This window comes from Anolis sagrei, chromosome 2 (assembly GCF_037176765.1).
Source record: "Anolis sagrei isolate rAnoSag1 chromosome 2, rAnoSag1.mat, whole genome shotgun sequence".
Taxonomy (NCBI): domain Eukaryota; kingdom Metazoa; phylum Chordata; class Lepidosauria; order Squamata; family Dactyloidae; genus Anolis; species Anolis sagrei.
Window position 1 is genome coordinate 178,652,163 of NC_090022.1, and position 18,664 is coordinate 178,670,826.

General features: G+C 42.6%; 1 protein-coding gene across 1 annotated transcript in view; it reads right to left on the reverse strand.

The window, feature by feature from the left end:
* Window positions 1-18,664, reverse strand: part of KCND1 (potassium voltage-gated channel subfamily D member 1) — a 109,923-nt gene that overhangs the window by 13,626 nt on the left and 77,633 nt on the right. The window contains exons 3-6 of the mRNA XM_060763133.2: window positions 14,311-14,473; window positions 14,096-14,179; window positions 10,299-10,394; window positions 927-1,174 (exon numbers count right to left, since the gene is read on the reverse strand). Coding sequence (XP_060619116.1) covers window positions 927-1,174; window positions 10,299-10,394; window positions 14,096-14,179; window positions 14,311-14,473 — 591 coding nt within the window. The remainder of the gene's footprint in view (window positions 1-926; window positions 1,175-10,298; window positions 10,395-14,095; window positions 14,180-14,310; window positions 14,474-18,664) is intronic.

Below are 18,664 nucleotides of genomic sequence, written 5' to 3' on the forward strand. Positions count from 1 at the left end.
CCAAATAGATTACTGCAACACGCTCTACGTGGGGCTGCCTTTGAAGACGGTTCGGAAACTTAAGCTAGTCCAACGGGCGGCAGCCAGATTACTAACTGGGGTGACATACAGGAGCATACTACCCCACTGCTATGCCAGCTCCACTGGCTGCTGGTCCATCTCCAAGCCCAATTCAAAGTGCTGGTTTTGACCTATAAAGCTCTATACGGTTCTCTCCCAGCTTACTTGTCCGAACGCATCCATCCCTACATCCCATCTCGTAATCTAAGATCATCCAGGGAGGCCCTGCTCTCCCTCCTGTCAACAGTGAAGATGCGTCTGGTGGGGATGAGAGACAGGGCCTTTTCGGCGGTGGCCCCTCACCTTTGCAGCATACTGCCAAATGAGGTAAGATCTTCTCCCTCCCTCCTGGATTTTAGAAAGAAATTAAAATCATGGTATTGGGACCAGGCCTTCAGACAACAGATGTATGTAGAGGTTTAGAGAGTCATAGACTGGAATGGCAATATGACTGGCAAGACTGTTAATTGTTTTAATGCTGTTGATGTATTGTGAGAAAAGCGGTATATAAATGCTGTAAATAAATAAATAAAAAGTTATTTAAAATATTGCACAAAATTACCTCCAGGATTACATATAATGTTTAGACCTAGATCCCATCTCCAAGATGTACATACATGCAAATACAGGTATTCTAAAATCCAAAACACTTGGGATAAGAGATACTCAATTTATATGTTACTTAAATTTACTAAAGCTCAGTTTGTAAGGTCACACTTTGTAGTCTTCTGTCTTATTTCTTCCTTCCCTCCCACTTTTGTATGATCATAGAACAGGCACAGGCAAATGCTTCCACAGAAGTGACCCAATCGGAAATGCATACACCAAGAGCAGGACAGGAAGAGATATGGAAAGATAGCCCTCACCTCTGGGGGGCAGCACTTTTTTGGCTGTTTATCGTATCCAGCTCCTGAGCACTGGCACGGCTCATTGTCATGGTGGAGTTGGTCAGGCGGGTGGTGCGGCGTTTGGTGCGTCGGGGGCAACAGGAGGAGCTGAGCCCCCCTTTGCTGCCTTGCTGGGAGGAGAGAGAGGTGCTGCGGCTTGTGCGGTAGCCCAGGGGCTCAGTCAGGCAGAACTCGCTGTAGGAGTGTTCGTCAGTAAACTCATGACTCTGCAGGTGGTGAGAAATTTGGCAGGAAGAGAGGTAAGCAGAAATTAATATTTGTATAAGTGCCCCCTTTCGTATACGCTGCCCCCATGCCGTACACATTCTGGCTCTTTCATTATTGTATTATAGGATTCAAACTGCAGGAATTGAGATTCCACCTAAACATTAGGGAAAACATCCTGACGGTAAGAGCAACTGCTGCCTGGGAATGTGGTGGAATCTCTTTCTCTGAATGATTTTAAAACAGAAGATGGTTGGCCAACTGCAAGGAGTGCTTTGATGGTGTGTTTCTGCATGGCCCTTGGCGTCTCTTCCAACTCAATGATTCTTATGAAAATCTAAATGCATTAAAAAAGAAAGTAATGCATACAATATTATGCATATACAAAATAACACCAAGTTTTCATATTGGGTTTTTTTTGGTCATGTCAGGAGCGACTTGAGAAACTGCAAGTCGCTTCTGGTGTGAGAGAATTGGCCCTCTGCAAGGACATTGCCCAGGGGACGCCCGGATGATTTGATGTTTTTATCATCCTTGTGGGAGGCTTCTGTCATGTCCCCACATGGGGAGCTGGAGCTGATAGAAGGAGCTCATCCGCCTTTCCCCAGATTCGAACCTGTGATCTGTCGGTCTTCAGTCCTGCCAGCACAGAGGTTCAACCCACTGCGCCACCGGGGCAGTGTTGGTGCATGCTTTTTAGACATGCATCCTTTTGTGACACGGTAATTTAGTCACTGGCAAACCAGAGGTTAACTAATAATAATAATAATAATAATAATAATAATAATACAAACAAAGACACAACTCTGTGGCCGAGATGATTCACTGGAACTTATGTTACAAGTGCCACCTGCCAGCAGTAAATAATTGGTGATGTCATAAACTTGCAAAGGTCGTGGAAAATGAACATGCAAAAATACTGTGGGACTTTTGAATCCAGACTGACAAAGTTTTGGAACACAATACACCAGACATCACGATTGTGGATTATTGATGTCATCATACCGGATGACAGTCGGATTGAGGAAAAACAACAGGAAAAACTCAGCCGCCATCAAGACCTCAAAATCGAACTGCAAAGGCTCTGGCATAAACCAGTACAGGTGGTCCCAGTGGTCATTGGCACACTGGCTGCCATGCCAAAAGACCTCAGCCAGTATTTGGAAACAATAAACATCAACAAAATCACGATCTGTCAACTGCAAAAGGCCACCTTACTTGGATCTGCACGCATCATCCGAAAATACATCACACAGTCCTAGACGCTTGAGAAGCGTTCGACTTGTGATTTTGTGATACGAAATCCAGCATATAGATCTCATTTGCTGTGACATACTGTGCTTTTGTGTCAATAATAATAATAATCTTTATTTATACCCCGCCACCACCTCCCCAACGGGAACTCGGGGCGGCTTGCATGAGGCCAAGCCCAGATAACATATTATAGCAAAATAAAACCAAAAACATAAGCAACAAGCAACAGCAACCTAATTACATAAAAACATATGAATACAATAAATCAGCCCTATATAAGAGTTTCATATATATATATATATTTGTCGTGTCAGGAGTGACATGAGAAACTGCAAGTCGCTTCTGGTGTGAGAGAATTGGCCGTCTGCAAGGACATTGCCCAGGGGACGCCTGGATGTTTTGATGTTTTATTATCCTTGTGGGAGGCTTCTTTCATGTCCCCACATGAGGAGCTGGAGCTGACAGACGGAGCTCATCCATGCTCTCCCCGGATTCAAACCTGCAACCTGTCAGTCTTCAGTCCTGCTGGTACAGGGGTTTAACTCACTGCGCCACCGGGGGCTCCTGACGTTTCATATAATATATAATATGTATTAAATAATGTATAATATGTAAGTTTCCTATACTGTTTACTGTATAAACAAGGTTTGGAATTTTCCCTTTACACTTCTTATGTGCTACAGTGAGGAGCTCCCAGTGGCGCAATGGGTTAAACCCTTGTGCCGCCAGGACTGCTGACCAAAAGGTCAGCGGTTTAAATCCAGGAAGCAGGGTGAGCTCCCATCTGTCAGCTCCAGCTCCTCATGCGAGGACATGAGAGAAGCGTCTCACAGGATAGTAAAACATCCAGGCATCTCTTGGGCAACGTCCTTGCAGACGGCCAATTCTCTCATACCAGAAGCAGCTTGAAGTTTCTCAAGTCGCTTCTGACACACACAAAATGTACTAGAGTTGATTCTTGTGTATTTTCCTCTATAGCTGCTCCATGTGCTTCATCACAAACATATTTTCTTTTCTGAATTAGAAACTTAGCCATTTTAGTGGTATTTATTGCAACTCATTCAACAAAACTTGCAAATTATAAAAATTATAAGAGTACCTACACTTGAACATCACCGACCTTTTCTTGTGGGGGGTGACTCACAAATTACTTTTCTCATGCAACACACCTAGGGACTACAGACAACATACTAATGTGTCCTGAAATACAATTTGGAAAGCTCTGAACTATAGTTAATTCATAAGGTACAAATTACAAAAACTATAGCTAAAACAAATGCATACACAGTAAGAATAAAATACCAAAATAAAATACAAAAAAATGCATTAATAGTTGACTTCCAACTTTCTTATAGATGGTGTGCATGATATTAAATCCTACTCCCCTTTTATTCATATTACCACACTTCTACTTCTGATTCCTAACTACTATTTTTCAAACTCCGCCCACTCTCTACTCTTTCCTGCAAGAAAGACAATTAATCGTTTTGGCTCTTGGAGGATATGCTGTTTTATTGATTTTTGTCTTTTTTCCTTTTGGACAGATTGTTTTTAAATGGATTCTATTCTGATGAGAATTTAACTGCATTTTAACAATACTTTTAAAGATATATTTGAACTTGTTTCTTTGTACTTTCATTTGTATTTGTTTTAAGGTTTTCAAGACAAACTGTGTTTCCTTTTGAGAGCTTACAAGTGGAGCAACAACAGAAACTTTTGAATCACATTATATAATTTGAGGCTACTATTGTGCATCTGATGCACGTATATGGTCATAATGGCCAACGAGGAAGGTTGAATTTGTTGCAGAATTTAATGCCCCAAGAAAATCAGCTTGGATTCTTCATTTGCTGTAAACACCAACATTTTTAATCTCTGTGACTACAGATATGTTTGGATTTATAAAGGTAGCACCCAGAGAGATCTGATAAACCAGAGGGATTTTCATCCAACTATCCATCACAAGCCTTCCCTACCAATGCTAGTTCTGCCACTACCAGCTTAGACCGTTATCTCTGACTCTGTATGAGCACTGCTGCCTGTTGACTTATGGCCAACTCAATAATTTCAGAGGTTTTTCTTAGGCAACAAACTCTGGAGAGGGTGCCATTGCTTTCCACTGACATATACCTCATAGCTTTTGAAATTAATGTACTACTTAGGTCTGGTTCTGCTTAGGGCCTTCCAGGCAGGCCCTATATATTTCAGGATCTGATGCAAAATTTTCTGTTTATTCCAGATTATCTGGCAGTAGGAACTCATCTTTTTTTCTTTAGGTGATCCCTCATTGGCCAAGTAGGATAGGCTTCCAGGGTCAGTGTTCTGGTGGGTCCGTAGGTGGCTGTGGAGCCCTATTCTTGATCTGCATCCTTTCCCGCAGTGAGGGTTTCCAGGTAGAAGGCGGTCTCGGTTGGGGTTGGCTTGATGCGCCTTTGTCTTGGCACACTCCTCTCTTTCACCTTCCATTCATGCCTCTTCAAATTCTGCAGCACTGCTGGTTACAGCTGACCTCCAGCTGGAGCGTTCAAGGGCCAGGGCTTCCCAGTTCTCAGTATCTATGCCAGAGTTTTAAAGGTTGGCTTTGAGCCCATCTTTAAATCTCTTTTCTTGCCCACCAACATCCCATTTTCCCTTCTTGAGTTCAGAGTAGAGCAACTGCTTTGGGAGACGGTGGTCGGGCATCCGGACAACGTGGCTGGTCCAACGGAGCTGATGGCAGAGGACCATCGCTTCAATGTTGGTGGTCTTTGCTTCTTCCAGCACGCTGACGTTTGTCCGCCTGTCTTCCCAAGAGATTTTCAGGATTTTCCGGAGGCAGCGCTGATGGAATCGTTCCAGGAGTTACATGTGACGTCTGGAGACTGTCCACGTTTCTCAGGCGTATAGCAGTGTTGGGAGGACAATAGCTTTATAAACAAGCACCTTGGTATCCCTACGGATGTCCCGGTCCCCAAACACTCTCTGCTTCATTTGGAAAAATGCTGCACTCGCAGAGCTCAGGCGATATTTTATTTCGGTGTCGATGTTGGCTTTGGTAAAGAGGTGGCTGCCAAGGTAGCAGAAATAGTCAACGTTTTCTAATGTTACATAATTAATCTATATCTCTGGCATTGGAAAGAGATTGGCTGGTGACTGCTAGAATAGCACTTTGGTTTTCTCAATGTTCAATGACAGGCCAAGCTTCTCATATGCTGCGAAGGTGTTTACAGTGGCTTATAGATCGTCTTCTGAATGTGCACAGAAAACGTTGTCATCAGCATACTGGAGTTCTATAACAGATGTTGTTGTAACCTTGGTTCTGGCTTTCAGTATGCTGAGGTTAAATAGCTTGCCATCTGTCCAATAGATAATTTCCACTCCGGTGGGAAGCTTCCCATTCACAAGTTGAAGTATCATAGCAATGAAGATGGAAAATAAAGTTGGGGCAATAACACATCCCTGTTTGACACCTGATTCCACCTTAAATGGGTCACTTTGGAGCCATTGCTCTTCAAGACTGTTGCCATCATGTCATCATGGAGAAGCCGCAGGATGTTCACAAATTTGTTAGGGCACCCGATTTTTGGAGGACTCATATAATCCAGGTTAAAGCAGAAAACCTGGGATCAGATCCTGGGATATAGGGCCTTGCCTGGAAGGGCCCTTAGTTTCCAAGATCAAATGGGATCTGGTTATTTAGGTATAGCACTTGAATTTCTTGTTGTTGTAGTAATAGTAGCTATGCAACATCAAAGCATTTCCAACTCACTGTGACTCTAAGGCAAATCTATCATAGGATATTGTGGGGTGAGAGTATGTAAATTGCCAAAGGGCCACCCAGTTGGTTCCATGGCCGAGTGGGGATTTGAATATTGATCTGCAGAACTGTTGTCTAACACTCACAGTGCAGCACCATCCTGTTGCCTATGCAGACAAGATTAAATCCCGTTAACTCCAGAAGTATCTACACTATAGAATGAATGTAGTTTGACACCACTTTAACTGCAATGGCTCAGTGCTGTGGAATCATGGGAGTTGTAGTTTAGAGGAGCACCTGCATTCTTTAGCGGAAAATGCTAAAGATATTATAAAACTACAATCCCCATTATTCCATAGCATGATTCTATAATTACAGTTTGGATGCACTCAAAGTCAAGGCAAAAGCCCAAGCAGACAGCTGAAAACAGCACCTTGGACAGTGCCAAGCAACCACTGTTGTCTCAAGCTTTCTCCAGAGCTGGGTTGAGGACCTTTTGTGCCCTGTGTGTTTTGAATTACAACTCCCATAGTCCCTTAGGTAGGGTTTCTGGAAGATCCGGTTGGTCAAAGGGACCATTACATGTCTCATTAAGTTTTCCTAGAGGCTAACAAGACTTGTAGTGTGTGATTAACTTATCCTCCACTAGAATTACAACCATCCTTGGCAGAGCTGACTGGGTTTTTCAGATCTGACAGGATTATTTTAATGGGTTATTTACACTGTTATATTTTATCTATTGTTTATCTCGAGTCCTTGGAGAAAGGTGATCTAGAAATGCCCAAATTAAAATAAATAACTAAATTGTTAGACAGAAACATAAATTCATCAAATCCTAGATTTGGAAGAGAACACAATGACCATCTAGTGAACACACAATCAAAGCACTCCTAACAGATGGCTGTACAGCCTCTCTGTTCTTAGTGGAAGCACTGACTGTCTACTACACTAACACTGTGCTTAGTATTACTATATTAAATGTATACCTCGTGGACAACAGGTTAAACATGAGCCAACAATGTTATGTGGCAGCAAAAAAAGCCAATGGGATTTTGGCCTGCATCAATAGGAGCATAGTGTCTAGATCTAGGGAAGTAATGCTACCCCTCTATTCCGCTTTGGTTAGACCACACCTGGAATATTGTGTCCAATTCTGGGCACCACAATTCAAGAGAGATATTGACAAGCTGGAATGTGTCCAGAGGAGGGCGACTAAAATGATCAAGGGTCTGGAGAACAAGCCCTTGAGGAGCGGCTTAAGGAGCTAGGCATGTTTAGCCTGAAGAAGAGAAGGCTGAGAGGAGATATGATAGCCATGTATAAATATGTGAGAGGAAGCCACAGGGAGGAGGGAGCAAGCTTGTTTTCTGCTTCCCTGGAGACTAAGACGTGAAACAATGGCTTCAAACTACAAGAAAGGAGATTCCATCTGAACATGAGGAAGAACTTCCTGACTGTGAGAGCCGTTCAGCAGTGGAACTCGCTGCCCCGGAGTGTGGTGGAGGCTCCTTCTTTGGAAGCTTTTAAACAGAGGCTGGATGGCCATCTGTCAAGGGTGATTTGAATGCAAAATTCCTGCTTCTTGGCAGGCGGTTGGACTGGATGGTCTCTTCCAACTCTATGATTCTATGGTTTATTTATTTATTTATTTGGGGCTTTTATATCTTGTCCTTTCTCAACCTCCGCAGAGGGACTCAGGATGGCTTACAAAGTGGCACCCCATGGCGCCCACATCAAAACATAAATAATAATAATAATAATAATAATAATAATAATAATAATAACAACAACAACAACACTTTATTTGTACCCCGCTACCATCTCCCCAAGGGACTCGATGCGGCTTACATGAGGCGGAGCCCAAATACAACAATACAAGCAATAAAACAACAATACAAGCAATTAAAATGAAAAACATAGACAATAAAATATACAACATTATCAATAAGACAACACACAATTAAAAACAGTGGGAAGGCCAAATGTAAAATTAAAATTGGAAGTAATGCTGGGACATGGACGAAAAGGTGATAGTGGTGTTTGTGGAAGGGCATACGAGCAGACCTAAAGAAATGTAAAGTGCTTTGGAGGACAAAGTGCTATGGGATCATTATTCCAGGAGTAATATACAAGTAATATACAAGTAACAGCAATATAATAATAACAACAATATAAAACAGTATAAACAGTATAAAACCATATAAACAATATAAAAACGATATAAAAACTGACAACAAATAGTCAGTGGTCACCGATTTAAATCATTATCCAAGGACAGTCTATCATTTCTAAATAAGTCAATACATCAGTAGGTCAGCCTATTCTCCAAATGCCTGATATAGCCAGGATTTTACTTGTTTCCGGAAGGTCAAGAGGGATGCAGCGGATATATGCAATTTTTTGCAAGTTAAGTCTGATTGAGGACAGCCAGCATGGTATGTCATGTCATGTCACATGAGGACAGCTGTCCTGAGTCCCCTTCAGAGTGAGAAGGGCAGGGCATAAATGTGGTAAATAAATAAATATACTAGTTCAAGTTCTGCACAAGAATGCTGGGAGACCAGGGTTCGAAACCCAAGGAAATCATAGAATCATAGAGTTGGAAGAGACCTTGTGGGCCATCCCATTCAACCCCCTGCCAAGAAGCAGGAAAATTGCATTCAAAGCACCCCTGACAGATGACCATCCAGCCTCTGTTTAAAAGCCTCCAAAGAAGGAGCCTCCACCACAGTCCGGAGCAGAGAGTTACTGCTGAACAGCTCTTACAGTCAGGAAGTTCTTCATAATGTTTAGATGGAATCTCCTTTCTTGTAGTTTGAAGCCATTGTTCCGCATCCTAGTCTCCAGAGCAGCAGAAAACAAGCTTGCTCCCTCCTCCCTATGACTTCTTCTCACATATTTATACATGGCTATCATGTCTCTTCTCAGCCTTTTCTTCTTCAGGCTAAACATGCCCAGTTCTTTAAGCCACTCCTCATCGGGCTTGTTCTCCAGACCCTTGATCATTTTAGTCGCCCTCCTCTGGACACATTCCAGCTTGTCAATATCTCTCTTGAATTGTGGTGCCCAGAATTGGACACAATATTCCAGGTGTGGTCTAACCAAGGCAGAACAGAATACAGTGCGTTTACTCTATTCTGTTCTGCCTTGGTTAGACCACACCTGGAATATTGTGTCCAAATCTGGGCACCACAGTTGAAGAGAGATATTGACAAGCTGAGTGTGACCTCAGGCCAGTTATATGCTCTCAGTCTCAGGGGAAGGCAATGGCAAGCCTCCCTAGAATCATTTTTGCCAAGAAAATGCCAGGGTAGGTTTTGCTTTAGGGGTGCCATACATCAGAAAGTACTTAAAGGCACACAGCAAGCCTCCCTCTGTTCAGCAATGCTTGGTATTAGAAGTGTATGCATCAGACTGAAACTTTAATGAAGGAATTGTTTGCTACTGAACTTCAATTTAGTTGATGAACGGTTCGGGCGCCGCCCATCTTCGCGATCGCATCTCTCTCTATGGACCAGCGCGAACTTTAAGATCTTCCGGGGAGGCCCTCCTTTCGCTCCCACCACCGTCGCAAGCAAGGTTGGTGGGGACGAGAGAGAGAGCCTTCTCGGTGCTGGCCCCCCACCTCTGGAATGCCCTTCCTGGAGAAATAAGACAGGCCCATCCCTTCCCTCTTTTCATAAGAGCCTGAAGACCTGGTGGTTTAAACAAACCTTTGAGAACGACTAGTTCTAGCTCTGCCCCAGATACTGTAGAAATTGGCCATATCTTCTTCTACCAATTACCCAGGTCACTTTCTTCTATTAGGCCCTGGAAATGTACAGACATAGACTCTACCTAATTTCCTGGGCCTTCTAAAATCACACTAGCCCGGCCCGGCCTTGTTGTTGTTGATGAAGGTATTAGATGTCCAGAGCAAGAAAGTGAGTTAGGCATATGGTTTACTCCTTGCTTTCCAGAATACCAGAAGGGACAACTTCACTTTTTAAAGCTACTCAAGTCTGTATAAGATGAAAGCAAGCAGATACCATTGCCTATCTCAAAAGCCCCTTGAAATCACCAAGCTCAATCCATCCTCTGCCTGTTTTGCCCCCATCCCTCCTTTGTTTGTTTTCCCCATATATATTGTTACTCACAGTAGTTTTCTCAAGGCAGTGCAACAAGTGATGGTGCTGCTGCTCAAAGGCTGAGCGGTTGCGCACAGCCAAGGCATGTGTATCTGGATCTCTGTCCTGTGGGAGAGAAAGGAGATGAGTGCCGAATTAGACAGGATGCGTGCACACATAACACTGACAAACACACACACACACACACACGTTTACTTCTAAATTGGAAGGTCTGCCTTGAATGCCAATGTGCCTGTGCATCAGGATAGTCTGTGGGCGTGGGAGCACATGTGAGCAAATAGAGTGCTACTGTATGTAGGCCAGCTTGAAAGCAAGCGGCACAGGATCATGTTATGTCTGGCTGCAAATGGGTAACAGCAGGTCGGAATGCTTTTTCCACTGAAAAGAAATTCCCTGCATACCGAAAAGTAAAACATGCGATGGCTTGGCTAGATCTATACTTCTGTCTACTTTTTAATGTTATTTTATTACTTGGGGTGGAGCGAAGGGTTGTATTACAAATAGGGCTGGGCAGTTTTGTTTCGTTAATTCGTAATTCGTTAAAATTCGTTATTTTTTGATAACAAAGCGATAACGAACCATTCAGGAGGAACTTAAAAACGAAATGAATTTTTAAATTCGTTTCGTAAATGCTTCGGATTCGTTATGTATTCGTTTCGTTATCGGTTTGAGGTCGTTTCGTTATTATTTCCGCATGTCTGGGGCAAGTTTTATAGTTGTTTTTTGTTTAATTAGTGAAAAAAATTATAATATCACACCAACAGTCAACAACAGAGGGAGAGGGAAGCTTCAGAAGTTCCCCCTGTCCCATTTGGAGGTTTTTTAGCGTATTGCGCGGTTGTGTCTGCCATTAACGAATCGATTCGTTATTGTTTCGTATTTGTTTCGTTAATGTTTCGTAATTTTTTTTAACATTTACGAAATTTCGTAAATATCGAACTTTTTAAAAGAAAAATTTCGGAATTCTTTTAAATATCGAAATGCAAAAAACCCCAAAAAACGAATCAATTTTAGAAACAAATTTTTCTGTGGTTGCCCAGGCCTAATTACAACATATAATGCTCCGCATTCAGTGTTAAGCAGAAAGCTAGGAAAGTATTAGAACTGGGACATCTATATAAATAAAAATGTAATGTCAGTTTGTGGGATTAACATAATTCAAAAACCACTAGATGAATTACCGCCAAATTTGGCCACAAGATGCCTACTAACCCAAGGAGTGATTTTGTCATTTGGGAGTTGTAGTTGCTGGGATTTATAGCTCACATTCAAAGAGCATTCTGAACTCCACCAACGATGGAATTGAACCAAACTTGGCACACAGGACTCCCATGACCAACAGAAAACACCAGAAGGGTTTGGTGGGGATTGACCTTTTGGAGTTGTAGTTCACCTACATCTAGAGAGCACTAGGAAGGTTGAGAAACACTGGTCTAGATCCTTCTTTGTTTGAGTCCATAGTGTTTTGTGTTTGCCATGGGAGTTCTGTGTGCCAAGTTTGGTTCAATTCCATTGTTGGTAGAGTTCAGAATGCTCTTTGATTGCAGGTGAACTACAAATCTCAGGAACCACAACTCCCAAATGACAAAATCAACCCACTCCAACCCTACCAGTATTCAAATTTGGGCGTATCTGGTATTTGTGCCAAATTTGGTCTAGTGAATGAAAATACATCCTGCTTATCATATATTTACATTACGATTGATAACAGTAACAAAATGACAGTTATGAAGTAGGAAGGAAAATAATTTTATGGTGGGGGGGGGGGTCACCACAACATGTGGAATTGTATTAAGGGGTCGCAGCATGAGGAAGGTTGAGAACCCCTGCTCTAGAACTCCCTTCTTTTTATTCAGACAGGCTTTCATTACAGAACATTTTTAACAAATTGGTTGAGGCTGCTGTATTGTTTTAAATTGCTTTTTATATTTTCAATTACATCTTATCTTTCTAAGCGTCAGCTTAAATGGTTTTAATATTATGAATAGTTTAATCTCATTGTAATGTTCACTTCTGGCATATTTTTAGCTGTATTGTTCTTCTTTTTTTCAAAAGTAAGCTGTCTTGAGTCCCAATCTTGGGAGAATAATGAGATATAAACAATGATAGGGCGTGAAGGGTGGACATTCTAGGTCTATACCAGGAGTCCTCAAACTAAGGCCCAGGGGCCGAATACGGCCCTCCAAGGTCATTTACCCGGCCCTCGCTCAGGATCAATCTAAGTCTGAAACGACTTGAAAGCACACAATAACAACAATCCTATCTCATCAGCCAAAAGCAGGTCCACACTTCCCATTGAAATACTAATAAGTTCATATTTTTAAAATTGTTCTTTATTTTAATTACTGTATTGCTTTTAAATGTTTTTTTGCATTACAAATAATATGTGTGCAGTGTGCATATGAATTCACTCATTTTTTTTTCAAATTATAATCTGGCCCTCCAACAGTTTGAGGGACTGTGACCTGGCCCTCTGTTTTAAAAGTTTGCGGACCCCTGGTCTATACTATGAAAATCATGTGGCACTTGTAATCATTTTGAAAACTCTGTAAGTTTAGACCCTCGGTGAGTTCACAGCACACTAAAAGGGCAGGGAAATGGAAGAGAAGGCAGTGCTGGCAGATAGTGGAAAAGAAAAGAAGATGGGCCCCCAATCACTCTAGGATCTTGGTCTGCCCATCATTGCCTCTCCTTGGGGTACAGTCTCTGAGAGATTACCCATAGGGCAAAGGAATATACAACCCAGTATGAGAAAAGACTCCCAAATCCTTACTGGAATCTCTTAAGAAGATAAAGGCTAGGAGACCTGCTACTCTGGACAGCTCCAACAGGAGTTGCGGGCAAGTAGTGGGAGGAAAGGAGGGGAGGGAATGTTAATTTTATATTCATACTCTTGATTTAATTTTCCAAAGTAAACCCCAGGCAACTAAGATTTGCCAGAGTCCTGGAACCACTGAGAATGTGATTAAAACTATAGTCACAACATCTGTCCCCCCTCAAGTTATGAACAAGATAGGTTCTGTAGGTTTGTAACTCCATCCTCTCTCTGTTTCTGCCTCTCTTTCACACACACACACACACACACACACACACACACACACACACACACTATCTATCATCTATCTATCTATCTATCTATCTATCTATCTATCTATCTATCTATCTATCTATCTAAGCTTTGGATAGCATAGGCAAGGGTTAACACACTTGTGGTATTTGTTTTGCTGTCTGTGCCCCTGTTTAGAAGATTTCACCCCACTTTCTGTCCTTTGTGACAATTAGGTTTAGAAAAAATTGGCTTGTTGGGAAACAAGGAATGGCAATCAAGCTTCAGTGGAGACCCCTTTCCCCAATGATAACTCTTTCAGGAGCAAATTTCCATCCCGAGGGGTAGATTTCTCTCACTTCCTGTAGTCTCACCCCTGTTCTTAACTATGAGTTGTTTTAAAGTCAGATGGTTGTAACTCAGGGAATGCCTGTAACAGGAATGAAATTGAAGAGAAGATTATTTCTTTGCTATTCTTTCCCGTTTGTGAACCCCTTAAGCCAGTGGTTCTCAACCTGTGCGTCCCCAAGTGTTTTGGCCTACAACTCCCAGAAATCCCAGCCAGTTTACCAGCTGTTAGGATTTCTGAGAGTTGAAGGCCAAAACATCTGGGGACCCACAGGTTGAGAACCACTGTCTTAAGCCTATCGATGAAACCTTAGGGGACCACAGGTTATGAGCTCCTGAGCTAACGAAAAAATATAGTAATTCCAAAGGGGTCAAGTGTACAGGAAAGCGAACCTGCAATTTGCAACCATACCTCAAGGCCTCCATTCTGTTTATACTGAAGGAAAGCATTAGTTGTACCACTTTTGGCCAGACGGATCCGGGTCAGACGAACTTTCTGCAAGGGGCAAAGAAGAGAAAGAGAGAAAGAAATGTATGAAAAGAGAGTCAACGAAGGATCCTTCCCCTGTACACTCTGCCTCCCCCCTCCCTTTGCCTTTTATCCACTTCTTGCTTTTTCTCAGTTACCTGCTGCGCTCGTCGCTTATCTGCCCGCTGGTTCTGGTGGTAGATCCGGCTGAAGTTGGAAACGATGACAGGAACAGGGAGGGCGATGACCAGCACCCCGCTAAGGGAGCAGATGGAGCCAAAGATCTTCCCTGCGATGGTGCTTGGGACCATGTCACCGTAGCTGGAAGGGATACAGCAGTTACTATAGCTCTTGGTGTATTATTCCCTTACTTTTCTCCAACTGACAATGGTTCATGTACACAAAGAAATCCCTTCTGTCTCATAGTACTAAAGGACTGAACACTTTCCTAGAGCCAGAGCTTGGTAAAATCACTTTTTAACCCTTTTAGTCAATCTAGTCAGAAAATGCCTGGAGCTATGCTGTTTGGGAAAAATAGTCCAGAGAAGAAATGTTTATAGTCTCCAACCTTTCTTGGAGCTTGGACCTATGTGGCCACATAATATCAGAGTAGACTTAGGACGGCAAAAGCTATAAAGAAGACAAAGGTTAGAAGAGGCTGCAGCAGTTTGCTTTTGTCTGAGCACCGTTTAACACACTTTCCCTCCCACTGAGTAAACTCAGTTCAGACTGCTTTTGGAATCTGAAATAAGTTTACAACAGATGAAGTACCCATATATTCCGAAATATAAGACGACTGGGCATATAAGACGACCCCCAACTTTTCCAGTTAAAATATAGAGTTTGGGATATACTCACCGTATAACACTACCCCTCTTCACATCAAATAATTTTTTTAAAAGCATCAGATTTGATTTCAATATGGTAAGTTTCCTATAACTGTACCTCCTTCTCTGCCTCTCAGATCTCACACATGCGCATCTGCACCGCTTCACTGCAGTCTTCAAGAGCAAGGTCAGAGAGGCAAAGGAGGAGGTACAGTAACCGAATACAAGGGCGGGCCAGACAGGTAAAAGAATTGTGTATTTCTGGGCCCAGAGCCACTCTATCTCTTTTTTCCATACTCCGGGCACCCCAGATGCCTGCAGCTTACTCCGCCCTTCACTTACACCTTCCCGGTGAGGCGCCCCTTCACCTCACCATCGGGATCGCATTAAGTTCACGAATCCTGATGAATGGATTTTCTTCTACCATACTTGTGCAGCGTCGCCCTTAATGCTTTCATAAAGTCGCTGCATACGGCAGGGACATGGCCACTGCCACTTTTGAGCTCCCCCCACAATATGCAGCAACCACAGACTCTCCAATCCGGACTGGAAGTTTCAGCACCCGCTCTATAAGACGGCTCCCGGCATATAAGACTACCCCCGCATATAAGACTATATATATATGACTACTCCCATGCATAAGGCTACTCCTGCGTATAAGACAACCCCTGACTTTTGAGAAGATTTTCTTTGGTTAAAAAGCAGTCTTATATGCCAGAATATACGGTAGGTGGAGAATAAGGAGGAAAATGAGCAAAGGAGAGAAAAACTAGGGCAACTGAGAAAAACTGAGACAAATGGCTAGATGGCCATCTGTTGGGGGTGATTTGAATGCGATTTTCCTGCTTCTTGCCAGGGGGTTGGACTGGAAGGCCCACGAGATCTCTTCTAACTCTATGATTCTATGAAAAGCAACTGAAATAGCAGGATGACCAGAGCACTTGGGGCAATCTCTGCCAAGTCATGACAGCTGGAGAGTCTGAAAAGGCACCCATCTCCCAATGAACCAAAATATCCACCAAAACAATGTGTAGGTGAGTTATTGTGTCAGTGGAGTCAAGAAATCCCATTAGCATGTCTTCTCATCCCAGGTGGTAAAAAAAAGAGAGGAACGAAGTAAAAAAAGTAACCATTGGCGGCTCTTTTACAAGATCCCAAACCTCCGTTCACACCCTTTCCGCTGGAACGGGGCATCTTCTCAACTTTTCTCAGCATTTAGCATATTACAAAATTAGAAGGCTGTGGTCGTGACAAAGGAGGAGGGTGGGGATGTGTGTGAAATGTTGGATGGGATGTCAGAGTTTCCACTTTTTCTCCTCACGCAGTGGGAACTGCAGCGCCACACCAAAGCAAGCAAGGATTTCCTGATCTCTTTAGCCTTCAAGCTGTGAAAATCTTAACCTGCATGGCAGGTTGCTATCAAAGACACCGGAGGACAACCAAGAATAAGTCACAGCAACCCTAACAGATAGTATGTCTTTCAGGAGTTGCATAAGGATTACATAAGCATGGGATTTCACATTTAGCATATAAGTGAACTTTCTTCATCCCCTTTCTCTCCTTTGCTTTTGCCATCTGTCCTCTATTAGTCCACAGACCAGCTTGAAACCTGCAAGCAATGCCTGATGGGGGGAAACATCACATTGTTTCCTCCCATCAGGCATTGCTTGAACCAATGTAGGGACAACCAAGGCTTTCACTGTTTCGGGGTGTCCCAGACATTTTAGTCCAGCAGAAATGAAATTCCATACTCACCCAAGGCAAGGTTCATAGTATGAGGTCTTCTTAAATCTTTTCCACTCAGGATCCCTTTCTGCCTCAGACATGTTTACTTAACCTCAGGTATATAGGTATATGAAAAAGGTATAAACACCAAACTTTTGCTGATAAATAGACCAGCATTTCCAAGGCTTGCTAAACAGGCTGAGTTTCCTTTTTGTGGAGTATTTATTTAAAATTTATTTATTTATTTATTTAAAATGAACAAAATCTGGCTACCAGTATTAAAAAACTCTAAAATTACAACAGCAAAACAATAGACAGGAAACCATCAGGGACACCTAATCACCTCTCAACAAAAGATTGCCCCAGGCACTGCCAGGCCATCAAATGCTAATCAAGGTGGTCAGCTGAAACATTCACACCTAGCTCCAGCAGACAAGAATCTTTTGCCCAACCCTGGTCTTTCCACAGATATATAAACCCCTTTTTCCTAGTTCCAACAGACCTCACTACCTCTGAGGATGCTTGCCATAGGTGCAGGCAAAACGTCAGGAGAGAATGCCTCTAGAACATGGCCATATAGCCCGAAAAAACCTACAACAACCCAGTGATTCCAGCCATGAAAGCCTTTGACAATATATATATTTATTTATTTACTATATTTATATCCCGCTTTTCTCAGCCCATGGACTATTCAAAGCGGTTTACAGTAGCAAAATTCAATGCTCAAAATATCATAAAACAATTAAAATAATTAAAAACAATGGCACAAATATACAATCATTACAAAGCCAATAAAACATAACTCATTAGCATCTCTTAGTTAAAATCAAGATCCAATCTTGATTGGATCCACTCGTTCCATATTCCTATGTTTGTTACACTGCCTTTTCAAATGTCTGCTCAAACAACCAGGTCTTAACTTTCCTCTAAAATGCTAACAAGGAAGGGGCTGATCTAATGTCTCTAGGAAGGGCGTTCCATACCCAAGGGGCCACCACTGAGAAGGCCCTGTCTCTCATCCCCGCCAAACGTATTTGTGACGTAGGTGAGATCGAGAACAGGGCCTCCCCAGATGATTTCTGTACAGAGTACAGCTGAAGCATTTTCTGCAGAGTCTACTATAAACAGCGCACGTTGTGGCTAAGAGATTTGCATAAATGGGTGGCATCAAGAAACGTTTTATACCATTTTTTCACAACACCAACATTGAGCTTAAAAAACCCTATTTGGAGTCAGGACCCACTTTGCAATGCCATAGTTATTTTGACATCTCAGGCATTTGTTTCCCAGCCACAAGTGCTTTCTTTTATCTATCAACTGGAGAAAACAACAAACAAATCATATTTTTTTGATCTCTGGAGACCTTTCTTGGAGTATGGAGCACTCTAATAGCATCATCTTAGGCAATGGCTTGAGATGTGCTGCTGGATTTTGAAGACCCTGCCTGTCAAATCTTTGGCAATGTATACATTTTCTAACAATGTGGGACTTTCTTGAGCAATTGAAATGCTGTTGGTTACCAAATTCCTTCTGGTATAAGTCAAGTGCCTCTTGATACATGGCTTTGTGTGGAGTAGTGGTGTGAGCATCGAACTATGACTCAGGAGACCTGGTTCAGTTCCTTGCTCAGCCAAGGAAACCCACTAAGTGACCTTGGGCAAGTCACACTCTCTCGGCCCCAGAAAATGCCTCCAAAAGGTAAAGGTAAAGGTTTCCCCTTGACATTAAGTCTAATCATGTCCGACTCTGGGGGGTGGTGCTTATCTCCATTTCTAAGCTTGAAGAGCCAGCATTGTCCGTAGATGCCTTCAAGGTCATGAGTCCAGTATGACTTCATGGAGCGCCGTTACGTTCCCGATGGAGTGGCAGAAGGTGGGGATAACAGCGGGAGCTCACCCCACTCCTCAGATTCAAACTGCTGACCTTTTGGTGGGCAAGTTCAGCAGCTTAGCCGTTTAAC